Source organism: Chiroxiphia lanceolata, chromosome 6, assembly GCF_009829145.1.
Source record: "Chiroxiphia lanceolata isolate bChiLan1 chromosome 6, bChiLan1.pri, whole genome shotgun sequence".
Lineage (NCBI taxonomy): Eukaryota > Metazoa > Chordata > Aves > Passeriformes > Pipridae > Chiroxiphia > Chiroxiphia lanceolata.
In genome coordinates, this window is record NC_045642.1 from 1,298,181 (window position 1) to 1,312,724 (window position 14,544).

A 14,544-nucleotide genomic window follows, 5' to 3' on the forward strand; every position below is an offset into this window, starting at 1 on the left:
TCCTTGAATCCTCTCCTTTTATTTTCCCTCTTGTCAGCTTTGCTCATGTCGAGCCTTTTCCATGCTGCCACAGTCCTGGCAATCAGCTTCCAGGAGGCCTTTGAAGATGGTGGGTGGGATTTACAGGAACAATTTGCTGAATCAAACGGGTGCTCTAGGAGTGCTGTCAGGTCCCAGTTGCACTGGTTTGTGTATAATGGTGCCTGTCCCCATCAGACAGGCCTCTGCTGTTGGGCACAGCAACTTATTATCCTGGGACAAATCTTTCTCTGGAGGGCCCCTCTCTTTTAACCTGTGGTTACAGATGGACCCTGGGTCAAATGAGGCTCCCAAATTTAAGATTGAGTCTGGTGAGGAGAACCCCATCCTTGCCCCTGCAGCCTGCAGAAAGCTTTTGGCTGTGCCTTGGGTCCTGGGGATAAAGAGGTATAACAGCAAGTGATAATCTTGATAATCTTGACCATGTGGGTTATGTGTGGGGCAGGAAGAGTGTCTCTAAAATACAAGAGCTACTGTGCAGTAATTCCTTGTGTAAGTGCAATGGGCACTTATCAGAACTGTCTCTGTTCCGGAGGCAAAAGATAATTTGGATCCTGCATGTACAGTGTCTCCTGTTGGTATCCCTTGCTGGAGTTGGAGTCCTCCTCTGCTTAGGAATCCCCATTATCTAATTTTTTACTACTATAGTACAAAGGTTGGACTAATATAAATATTTTGGGCCAGAGAATTTAGTGGTAGAGAACAAGACCTAGAATGTGGCACTTTAAAGGTGAAAACGTGGAGAGGTGAGATTGTGCCTAAATGTTCTGTTCCGTGTCAGACCAGTCTTAGTTACCACTGAATCTGGGTTCTGTAACAGCCTCAACAGTGACCTGTCTGACCCGAACACCACATCACTCCGTGCTCAGCAGGTAAGCAAAACCACAGGCAGGGCTGCATGTGAAGGAATCCTCAAGGATGTCTGAATTCCATGGGACGAAGTAGTGCTGGAAGATGAGGTGGCTCCTCTCCTCTGCAGCCCGTGAGTAACCAAACCGGGGTGTGAGTTGTGCTGCTGGGGGGGTGCTCAGGGTTCCTGGTGTGCTCAGAAACCTCTGCAGTAACATTTGGTTTGGTGCCTTTATTTAATTGTGTCCGTTTCCCATCTGCCCCCCACTTTGGGCAAACAGGGACGTGTCTGAGGTGCCCCGAGAAGGGCAGAGCGCTGGGTCCTGCCGGCTCTGTTGCTCTCGGAGCACTCCTGGGGGATGTGTTGGCACAAGGCAGGAATTAGAGGTGTCCAGGCTGGAAAGTGAAGAAGTTCGGGATTGTGGCAGGCTGGAGGGAAGGAGACTGTAGCTGTGAGTGCTGTGTCCCAGCTTGTGCTGGTGCTGCTGGTGGGAGCAGCCTGTGACGGGAGATGGAACCCGCCCGACCTGGCTGGGAGCGTTTGTCCTGAGAGCGTGTCCTGCCCCGTCCCTGCCACTGTTCCAGTGCAACATGTTCCCCTTTACCTTATGGGGTCAGGGGAGGGAAAACTCCTGTGAGGGCAGGCCCTGCTGTGCCCTGGGTTTCCGTGTGTGTCTCTGACTTGGGTTTCTTCTGTTGGATTCATTTACTGAGAGGGTTTGAAGGGAAAAAGCAATCCCTGGAGCCTTGGCAGTGTGTGTGTGGAGAGAGGGACACGCTGTGCCCACTTTTTGGTCTGATCTGGGTGACTGGGTTCCCTCCAGGGAGAGAAGAGATGAATTTTCCCTGAAAATAACCTTTAAAAGGCTTCTCTGGAGGGGTTTGTCTGGCATAAGTGGGGGTAGGAAGCAGTGCTCATGCCCCTGTGCTCCAGGTGGAACTGCCTGAGCTGCACCTGGGTTAAGGTAAGAACTCCAACTGCTCCTGCCTGCAGTTGGACTTGGTGGGATGTTCGGGATCTGCTTTGGGAGGGCCTCAAATGCCACAGGGATGGACACACATGGACAGACACAGTCAAGGAGATGGACGCACAGAGACAGACAAGCAACAGACACACGCAGGGACACAGACACGGGGACAGACGGCACACACACAGGCACACAGAGACACAGGGACATAGACGTGGACACGCACAAGGACACAGAGACACGGACACAGGGGGACAGTGTCACACACAGACACACGGGACAGACTGCGATGGACACAGGGACACAGACACATGGACATATAGGGTAAGGGACATGGACAGACCCTGGGACAGACACCTAGACAGATACACAGAGAGGGACACAGACAGACAGAGACACCCAGGATATACACACGTGGACAGACCCACAGACAGGACAGAGACATGAACACACGGACAGACACACAGACACACACATGGACAGACACACACTGACTGACCCACAGATACAGGCAGGATAGAGAATGAACACATGGACGGACACACATGGACACACACTGAGAGACACGCAGACAGACACATGGGCACACTGATGGACACACGGACAGACACACTGAAGGATGCACAGACAGACACATGGACACGCATAGGACATGCATATGGACAGGCACACTGACACACACAGACATATGGACACAGACCACTGACAGACACTCGGACACACACTGACGGGCACATGGACACGCACACTGATGGACATGTGGACACACACAGACACACAGTGACGGACACACAGACACATGGACACGCACTGACAGACAAAGAGACAGACACACGGACACGCACTGACAGACACAGAGACAGACACACGGACACACACTGACGGACACACGGACGGACACACACTGATGGACACACAGACACACGGATGGACACACGGACGGACACACGGACAGACACACACTGATGGACACACAGACACACGGATGGACACACGGACGGACACACACTGATGGACACACAGACACACGGATGGACACACGGACGGACACACGGACAGACACACACTGATGGACACAGAGACACACGGATGGACACACGGACAGACACACACTGATGGACACAGACACACGGACGGACACACGGACAGACACACTGATGGACACAGACACACGGACGGACACACGGACAGACACACTGATGGACACAGACACACGGACGGACACACACTGATGGACACACAGACATGCACTGATGGACACATGGGCAGACACACAGACACACACTGACGGATACACACTGATGGATACACGGACACATACGGACAGACACACTGACGGATACACGGACACATACGGACAGACACACTGACGGATACACGGACACATACGGACAGACACACAGACGGATACACGGACACACAGACAGACACACAGACGGACACACGGACACGCACAGACGGATACACGGACACACACAGACAGACACACGGACACGCACAGATGGATACACGGACACACACAGACACACGGACACACAGACAGACACACGGACACGCACAGACGGATACATGGACACACACAGACAGACACACGGATACACACAGACAGACACATGGACACGCACAGACGGATACACGGACACACACTGACGGACACACTGACGGACACACTGACGGACATACGGACGCACACACGGACAGACACACTGATGGACACACAGACAGTCGGACACACTGATGGACAGACACGTTCACACAGATGGACACACGAACACACACTGATGGACACCCACTGACAGACACACGGACACCCACTGACGGACACACAGACACATGGACACTGACGCACACTGAGTGACACACGGACACACACTGATGGACACATGAACGGACACAGACACACGGATGGACACACAGACACATACACACAGACATGGACAAACACACGGACACAGACACACACACTGACATACACTGACGGGCTGATGGACACACTGATGGACACGTGGACACGCGCTGGACAGTCACATGGACATACAGACATGCACACTGACAGACACACGGACGCACACACACACAAGGCCATGGACAGACACGAGCACACAGGGACACACGGTGCTCCCACCCCACCTGTGGTTAAATAACAAGGGATCTCATTTGTTAGGAAATGCAGTGGTTTATTGTTTTAGAAAATAAATAAGTCAGAAACGTCCAGTCCATCCCTGCAGTCCTCTGTAACACTGCAGGGCAGCTGTGGGCTCTTGTAGGATGTCAGGCCAGGCTTGGAACATCCCTGTCTCAGACCTGCTTGAGCTCGGCTTTGTTTGTTTTCATAGCAGCACTTTTCATGTCTGTTATTGCAGCATCAGGTGTAACTGTGCTCCTGCAGCACCCCCTCTGCTGTGGGTGTGTGTGACTGAGCCCAGTCCCCACCCCCATCCCCGCTAAACTGTGAAACCTGGTGTGAATGCCAAGGAAATATTCCTGGAGCTGCAGCTGCGATGCCAACCCGGAGCTGGTCTGCAGGCACAGGCCCCTTCCCACTGCTGACAGCTCAGAGCTCAGGCTGGGGGACACAGGGAGGGGAGTGCTCTGGAGGGTGAGCTCTCCAACTTCCAAATACCTGGGATAAAAAAGTAAGTGCTTTGCTGAAGGATTTCAGGAGCTTCCTGAGTGGAAAGGGAGGGATAACAGTACTTTGGGAAGCTGGTATTTAACTTCACCATTTACTTCCACAGCTCTTCCTGCAATGAACAGTAAGGAAGGGACTTGTCTCAGAACACACTCTCTTCAATCTCCACATCCGTTCCAGCTCCCGGGAGCTCAGGCCTGGCCAGTGTAAGCCCGGACACCTCCACCACTGGGACGTTTGCTTCCAGTTGGTCTGGAGAGCCTTGTTCTCCCTCAGGAGCGCTCTGACCTGCTTGCCCAGTCTGTGGCTCTGCAGGAAAGCCGGCTTTGGTGTAGTTCTTCACCATCTCCTGCACCTCCATGTTCAGAGCTCTCACCTTCTCCTCGTACTCCGCCAGTGCCTGCTGCTGGAGCTGCGGACGGAGACTTGCATCATTCCCACACACTGGAGCTCTGGGATGAGCCACGGCTGCTTTGGGGGCCGTGTGGGCCCCTCTTGCACTTGCTCAGCGCCCGGGGGTTGGGTGCTGGGGGGGAAGGCTGAGGGTGGAATAAAGATGGATTCCTGGGGATTGGGTGCTGGGGGGGGTGCTGAGAGGGCAATAAAGGTGGATCCCTGAGGGGGTTGGACTCACTGGCCTACGGAACAGCCCTGACCTGGAGCCTTGTAAGGCCTTACCTGGCTTTCCATCTCCTTGATGGATCGCAGGCGCTCCGCCTGCTTCTCCTCCAGTTTCTGCTGGAGCCGGCACGTCCTCTCCATCACCTTTAAACACAATCCAGTGACCCCCCTCAGGTTCCAGTTCAACACCCTGGGCTTGGGCAGCCCAAGCTCAGCCCAGCAAGGCCCAGCCCAGAGCGTGTCCAGCTCTGACACGGCCAGAGCCAGGGACACTGGGACAGCCGGCACAGGTGAGGGAGTGCGGACACCGGGACGTGGGCATGGAGACACACAGACATACACACAAATGGACACACACCGGACACACAGACAGACACACGGACAAATGGACACGCTGATAGATGGATGGACACGTAAACACAAACAGATGGACAGACAGACTGTCAGACAGACACAGGGACAGGCAGATGGATACACGGATCGATGGACACGTGGACAGACAGGCAAATGGACAGACAGACACACAGGTGGACACAGACAAACCAACAGACAGACAGGACACATGGATGGACAGACAGATGGACAGACTGATGGACACATGAACAGACAGACACAGGGACAGACAGATGGACACACAGGCAGACGGAGAAACAGATGGACACATGGACTCAGACAGAGAGACACAGGGACAGACATGGATGGACTGACACATGGGTAGACAGATGGACAGACATGCAGACAGACACACATGGGCGCAGGGGCACAGGGAGTCTCATGGACACACAGACAAACAGAGAGATACAGGGACAGATGGATGCACAGACAGAAGGACGCAGGACAGACAAATGGATTGACAGACAGAGGGACACACGGACAGATGGACACAGGAATGGACAGATGGATAGATGGACACACGGACAGACAGCTGGACACAGAGAGACGGACACACAGATGGACATAGGGACAGACTGACAGACGGACACATGGACAGACAGACACATGAACAGACAAACGGACAGACGGAAACAGGCAGCTGGACACAGGGACAGACTGTAGAAAGAGGCACAGACAGACAAATTGGCAGACAGACAGACAAATGGACAGACAGATGGAGACTTGGACAGACAGACAGATGGAAACACAGACAGATAGCTGGGCACGCGGACAGACAAATGGACACAGGGACAGACGGATGAACAGACAGATGGACACAGGGATGGAGACAGGGACAGACAGATAGACACATGGACAGACAAACGGACATACTGACAGATGGACGGACAGACAAATGGGTTGACAGACAGAGGGACACACCGACAGATGGAAACACAGGCAGACAGACACAGGGACAGACAGACGGAAAAACGGATACATGGACAGACAGACACAGGGATGGACACATAGACGAACAGACATGGACTGACAGATGGACAAACTGACAGAGGAAAGCACGGACAGACAGACACAGAGACAGACACATGGACAGATGGATGTATGGACACAGGGACAGATGGACAGACAGACAGAAACATGGACAGACTGACACAGAGACAGATGGACACAGGGACAGACAGACGGAAACACGGACAGACAGATGGACACAGAACAGACAGACACAGGGACAGACAAATGGACGCACAGAGGGACAGGTAGACAGACTGACAGAAACAGGGACAGACAAATGGACAGACAGATGGAGACTTGGACAGACAGACGGTCACATGGACAGATGGACACAGAGACAGATGGAAGGGCAAACAGACAGATGGACAAACAGAAAGACAAGGACAGACAAATGGATTGACAGACAGACTGACAGACGGAAACACGGCCAGAGAGCTGGACACACAGACAGACAGATGGACAGAGGAACAGACAAATGGACAAAGAGACAGACACAGGGATTGACAGACAAATGAACTGACAGACAGAGGGACACATGGACAGATGGAAACACAGACAGACGGACACACGGATGGACAGATGGACACACAGACGGACAGACGGACAGATAAATGGACAGACAGACAGAAAAACAGACAGACACATGAACAGACAAACAGACAGACGGACAGACTGACAGATGGAAACATGGACAGACAGATGGACAAACTGACAGAGGGAAACATGGACAGACAGCTGGACACTCAGACAGACAGACACAGAGACAGAGACATGGACAGATGGACAGACACAGACAAATGGACAGACAGACAAACGGACACGGACAGACGAATGTATGGACACAGGGACAGACAGACACAGACACATGGACAGATGGACGGACACAGGGACAGACAGACAAACTGACATGGACAGACGAACGTGTGGACACAGGGACAGACATATGGACACAGAACTGACAGATGGAAAACAGGGACAGACAAACGGACACAGTGACAGATGGACAGACAGATGGACACAGGGACAGACAGACGGACGGATTGACAGACAGAGGGACACACGGACACGTGGATGGACAGAAAAACGGACACAGGGACAGACAGATGGACACATGGACAGACAGATGGACGGATGGACACAGACAGACAGACAGCTGGGTACAGAGAGATGGACACACAGATGGACTTAGGGACAGACAGGCAGACTGACAGACAGACACATGAACAGACAAATGGACAGACAGATGGACACAGGGACAGACAGATGGACAGACAGACAGAAACACAGACATACACAGGGATGGACACATGGACAGACAGATGGACACAGGGACAGATGGACAGACAGATGGAAACACGGACAGACAGACAGAGGGACAGACACACTGATGGACATACGGACGGATGGACACACAGACAAATGGACACACAGATGGACATAGGGACAGACAGGCAGACTAACAGACGGAAACATGGACAGACAGCTGGACACACGGACAGACAGACAGACAAAGGGACAAATAGAGGGACAGATGGACAGACTGACAGAAACATGGACAGAAAGACAAGCGGACAGACAGATGGAGACTTGGACAGACAGACAGACACATGGACAGACAGATGGAAACAGGGACAGACAGACGGAAAAACAGATGGACACGTGGACAGACAGATGGAAACACAGACAGATGGACACACAGACAGACAGACACAGAGACAGACACACGGACAGATGGACAGACACAGGGACAGACAGACAAACAGACAGACTGACAGAAAGATGGACACTTGGACAGACAGACGGACACACAGACAGACAGATGGAAACACGGCCAGACAGATGGAAACACGGCCAGACAGATGGACAGACAGATGGAAACAGGGACAGACAAACAGACACACTGACAGATGGATGGACAGACAGACATATGGACACATGAACAGACAGATGGATGGACGGACAAACAGACAGACAGATAAATGGAGTGACAGACAGACAGAAACATGGACAGATGGACATACGGGCAGACAAACAGACAAATGGACAGACTGACAGAAATACAGACGGACAGACAGACACAGGGACAGACAGCTGGACACATGGACAGACAGAGATAAAGGGAGAGATGCAGAAACAGAGGGACACACAGACAAACGGATGGACAAACTGACAGACACACGTAGAGAAGGACAGACAGATGGACACACGGACACACAGAGGGACACACAGACAGACAGATGGACATAGGGACAGAGAGATGGATAGACAGCCAGAGGGACACGCGGAGAGATGGACAGACAGACAGACACAGGGACAGACAGACGGAGACTTGGACAGACAGATGGACAAACTGACAGACGGAAACATGGACAGACAAACAGATGGACACATGGGCAGACAGAGAGATGAACAGACAGAGGGACAGACAGATGGACTGACAGACAGAAACATGGACAGACAGACAGAGAGACGGACAGATGGATGGACACAGGGACAGACAGACAAACTGACACACTGACAGATGGACAGACAGACAGACATATGGACACAGAACCAACAGATGGACACAGGTACGGACAGATGGACAGACAGACAAACAGACCGACTGACAGATGGACAAATGGACAGATAGATGGACACAGAGACAGAGAGATGGAGACTTGGGCAGACGGATGGAAACAGGGACAGACAGAGGGAAATACGGACAGATGGATGGAGAAACAGATGGACACATGGACAAACAGATGGATGAACAGACAAACGGACAGACGGATGGACACAGGGACAGACAGACTAAGACGTGGACAGACAGATGGAAACACAGACAGCTAGCTGGACACAAGGACAGACAGATGGAAACAGAGACAGACAAATGGACACACAGACAGATGGACAGAGAGATGGAAACACGGACAGACAGACGGACACAGGGACAGAGACATGGACGGACAGACAAACAGACACAGAGGCAGATAGATGGACACACAGAAAGACAGATGGAAACAGGGACAGACAAACGGACACAGTGACAGACAGACGGACGGACTGACAGACAGAGGGACACATGGACAGACGGACACGTGGATGGACAGAAAAACGGACACAGGGACAGACAGATGGACACATGGACAGACAGATGGACAGATGGACACACAGACGGACAGACAGCTGGATACAGAGAGATGGACACACAGATGGACTTAGGGACAGACAGGCAGACTGACAGACAGACACATGGACAGACAGACACATGAACAGACAAATGGACAGACAGATGGACACAGGGACAGACAGATGGACAGACTGACAGACAGAAACACAGACATACACAGGGATGGACACGTGGACAGACAGATGGAAACACGGACAGACAGACAGGGACAGGCACACTGATGGACATACGGACGGATGGACACACAGACAGACAAATGGACACACAGATGGACATAGGGACAGACAGACAGACTAACAGACGGAAATATGGACAGACAGCTGGACACACGGACAGACAGACAGACAAAGGGACAAACAGAGGGACACAGGGACAGATGGACAGACTGACAGAAACATGGACAGAAAGACAAGCGGACAGACAGATGGAGACTTGGACAGACAGACAGACACATGGACAGACAGATGGAAACAGGGACAGACAGATGGACACACAGACAGACAGACACAGAGACAGACACACGGACAGATGGACAGACACAGGGACAGACAGACAAACAGACAGACTGACAGAAAGATGGACACTTGGACAGACAGACGGACACACAGACAGACAGACGGACACACAGACAGACAGATGGAAACATGGCCAGACAGATGGACAGACAGATGGAAACAGGGACAGACAAACAGACACACTGACAGATGGATGGACAGACAGACATATGGACACATGAACAGACAGATGGATGGACGGACAAACAGACAGACAGATAAATGGAGTGACAGACAGACAGAAACATGGACAGATGGACATACGGGCAGACAAACAGACAAATGGACAGACTGACAGAAATACAGACGGACAGACAGACACAGGGACAGACAGCTGGACACACAGACAGACAGACAGACAAAGGGAGAGATGCAGAAACAGAGGGACACACAGACAAACAGATGGATGGACAAAGTGACAGACAGACACACGTAGAGATGGACAGACAGATGGACACACGGAAAGACAGAGGGACACACAGACAGACAGACGGACATAGGGACAGAGAGATGGATAGACAGCCAGAGGGACACGCGGAGAGATGGACAGACAGACAGACACAGGGACAGACACACAGACGGAGAAACAGAGAGACAGACGGACACACGGACTGGACAGAGAAACAGACAGACACACAGACAAATGGATGAACAGACAAACGGACAGAGGGACGGACACATGTACAGATAGACAGAAACACAGATGGACAGATGGACACAGGGACAGATGGACGTATGGATGGATGGACACACAGAAACATGGGCAGACGGACAGGCTGATGGAAACACGGACAGACAGACAGACGGATACATGGACAGACGGACAGACAAATGGCCACACGGACAAAGAGATAGATGGATGGACGCAGGGACAGACAGATGGAGACTTGGACAGACAGATGGACAGACAGAAAGATGGATGAATGAGCAAACAGACAGACAGACAAATGGATTGACAGACAGACAGAAACACGGACAGACAGACACAGGGACAGACAGACAGACAGATGAACACAGGGACAAACAGACGGAAAACAAGACAGATGAACAGACAAACAGACAGACAGATGGACACAGGGATGGACAGACACAGAGACAGACAGATGGACATGGGGACAGACTGACAGACACAGGGACAGACACAGGGATGGATGCATAGACGGACACACAGATGGAGAAACGGAGAGACAGACAGACACACAGACTGATGGACAGAGAGACGGATGGACAGACAGACAGACACACAGACAGCCAGACACACAGACAGCCAGACCTACAGACGGACAGACAGATGGACAAATGGACAGACAAACTGACAGACAGTCTGACAGACAGACAGATGGCCACAGGGTCAGACAGAAGGACAAATGGACAGACAGACACACGGATGGACACAGGGACAGAGAGATGGACACATGGACAGACAGATGTACAGACACACACATGGACACACAGACACACGGACAGACAGACACTCGGACACACAACCAAACGGACACAGACACACAGACGCAACAACAGATGGACACATGGACAGACAGCACATGGACTCAGGGACACACAGGGAGCTGCATGGACAGACACACAGACAAACAGATACACGGACACACACATGGACAGACAGAGAGAGTGACACAGACACAGACAAATTGACACGCAGACAGACACATGGACAGACAGACAAACAGCCACGCAGACACGTGGACAGAGAAATGGACACACGGACAGACGCACAGAGAGACAGACACACGGATACATGGACAGATACACAGACATGGGGACAGACAGATGGACACATGGATACACAGACGGACACAAGGACAGATAGATGGACAGACAGACACAGGGATGGACACACAGACAGATGGACACACAGACAGACAAATAGACAGACAGATGGACAGACAAATGTACAGGCAGATGGACACATGGACAGAAGAACAGACAGACACAGAGACAGACAGATGGACAAATGGACAGACAGACGGACACAGGGTCAGACAGACGGACGGACACACAGACGGAGAAACGGAGAGCCAGAAGGACACATGGACTGATGGACAGAGAGACAAACACAGGGACAGACAGAAGGACACACGGAGAGACAGATAAACAAACAGAGAGACGGACACACAAACAGATGGAAAGACAGACGGACAGACAGACACATGGACAGAGTCAGACAGAGAGACAGAGATACACAGACACAGACAGACACAGGGACACACACGGACACACAGACACGATGGACAGACACAGGTAGACATAGAGACACATGGACAGACATATGGACACACATTCAGACATAGGGACAGGAACAGATACAAGGACAGATGGACACACCAACACATGGACACACAGACTGACACAGGGACAGATGGACACAGGAACAAACAGACCCACAGATGACACACGGACAGACACAGGGACTCACCAACACGGACAGAGACATGGACACACAGATGGACACACAGACACAGACACGGACAGATGGACATACAGATGGACAGATGGACACACAGATGGACAAATGGACAAGGACACATGGACACACACAGAGATGGACTCATAGACGCAGAGATGGACACACAGACACAAGGACACAGACGGACACAGAAACACACACGGACACTCACAGACCCCCAGGGACAGCAGGGACACACCCACGGACAGACACAGCGTGTCACAGACAGACACACAGACACGGACTTAGCTTTGGGTCTCTGAAGGGTAGCTCCAACGTGCTCGCTGTGTCCGTGCTCCTGCCAGGCTTTCCCATCATTCCCGACCCTCCCACGCCCCCGGACATCCCTGTGAACTCACCCGTTTGATGGTCTGCACCACCTCCTGGATGTGGGAGTTGTTGATTTCCTTCTTGGACCTTTGAAGGGAAGCACAGACACCTGTGATCCAGTTGTTGTGTCCCCATCACACCCCCCGTCCCTACGGATCCGTGCCACACCCATCCACATGGGTGCTACATCCCCACCGTGTCCTGGCACGTGGAGAACCCGCTGCAATTTAGGAAAGACAAATAAAACACCGTTCCAAGGTGTCTGAGACATAAGGCAGAGAACTGGATGCAGAATTCTACTCCTTCAGCTCCCCGGGCAGCAGCAGGCCCTGCATCCCGCACGGACACGGCCCGGGAGCATCCAGCACCTCTCCTGGGCAGCCTTGTCACTGGTGTTCCTCAGCAGGGCCTGGATCCTCTCCACCCTCCTCGCCTCCAGCCGCTTCTTGATGTCCTTGACGTTGCTGTGGAGAGAGAGGAGAGACAGGCCTGGGCACCAGCACGGGAGCAGAACCTCCAACCCATCCCTCTGGAGCGCTCTGCTGGCCACAAATGCCACCGGGGAGGGGTCAGGCAGCAGAAGGCCTGAAGGCTGAAGAATATTTTAAGTCCTATTTAAGCTTTTTCTGTTTGTTTGTTTATTTGTTTTTTTTAAGAGGTTCCTAACAAAGATTCACCCCAAAGTCAGTGTCCTGCCCCCAACAGCGGAAGCAGCAGATGCCGAAGGGAAGTGTAAGAAAGAACAAGCGTACAGGAGTTTTTCCCCTCCTCCACCTTCCCAGTTTCCAGTCTGTCCTCCAGCATCTATGCATTTCTCTCCCGTGATGTCACTCACACCTTGGAGTGGAGGAAAGGAAATGCTCCCGTTCCCTGCCCTCCCAGGGCAGAGCTGGGCACTGGTTGGGCTCCCAGGGCCGTGTTTACCTCTCCGCCGTGTCCCGCAGCGCCCGCAGCTCGGCTCCCTGCCTCTCCCTGGCCAGCTCCAGGATCCTGGCAACTTGCTGGTCAAGGGATGAAAACAACATCAAAAGGGAGCAAATAAAAATATATAATTTTTAAACTGAATTACCCGGTATTTAAGATGATATCCGGGAAAATCCTAAACTTGTTTTTGATGTGAAATAAAAAAATTAAAATCTGATAAAAAATTCTGGCAAACTAAAACTTTGTTTATATATCAGCTCTGTGAAAGATAATCAATGTGTTCACTCCTAAAGGCTCGCTGAATTGACCAGGTGAGATGGGACTTAGTACTACATAGAAAACTTTCAAGTGCAGGTTTTCTTCAAAAAAAAACTCTCAAAACCCCCCCAAATTACATGAACAAAGAAAAATTATAAATTATTTTTTTGCTGTGCATTCAACCTTGAAAGCATGAACTCTCCTTCCACAGGAGGAGTCACTTTTTCCACAAATTTAGTTCTGGGGTTCATCAATGTAGGTTTTCTAGAGAAGTTTCTTTAGGAAAGATCACATGAAACACCAAGGGAAGTAAGTAATTTTTAAAAAAG

The 14,544-nt window shown here is 51.7% G+C and overlaps 3 protein-coding genes across 4 annotated transcripts in view; 2 read left to right on the forward strand and 1 right to left on the reverse strand.

Moving 5' to 3' along the window:
* PAK6 (p21 (RAC1) activated kinase 6) overlaps nucleotides 1–1,000 on the forward strand; it is a 38,468-nt gene extending 37,468 nt beyond the window's left edge. Inside the window, exon 13 of the mRNA XM_032690916.1 lies at nucleotides 860–1,000. Coding sequence (XP_032546807.1) covers nucleotides 860–871 — 12 coding nt within the window. The 3' untranslated portion in view covers nucleotides 872–1,000. The remainder of the gene's footprint in view (nucleotides 1–859) is intronic.
* Nucleotides 1–14,544, forward strand: part of LOC116787990 (deleted in malignant brain tumors 1 protein-like) — a 499,349-nt gene that overhangs the window by 229,714 nt on the left and 255,091 nt on the right. The window lies entirely within an intron of this gene.
* PLCB2 (phospholipase C beta 2) overlaps nucleotides 4,013–14,544 on the reverse strand; it is a 39,327-nt gene continuing 28,795 nt past the window's right edge. For both annotated transcript variants that reach the window (XM_032690840.1, XM_032690842.1), the window contains 5 exons: nucleotides 13,958–14,034; nucleotides 13,402–13,497; nucleotides 13,063–13,120; nucleotides 5,167–5,253; nucleotides 4,013–4,900 (listed from right to left, as the gene is read on the reverse strand). In XM_032690840.1, coding sequence (XP_032546731.1) covers nucleotides 4,631–4,900; nucleotides 5,167–5,253; nucleotides 13,063–13,120; nucleotides 13,402–13,497; nucleotides 13,958–14,034 — 588 coding nt within the window. In that variant the 3' untranslated portion in view covers nucleotides 4,013–4,630. The remainder of the gene's footprint in view (nucleotides 4,901–5,166; nucleotides 5,254–13,062; nucleotides 13,121–13,401; nucleotides 13,498–13,957; nucleotides 14,035–14,544) is intronic.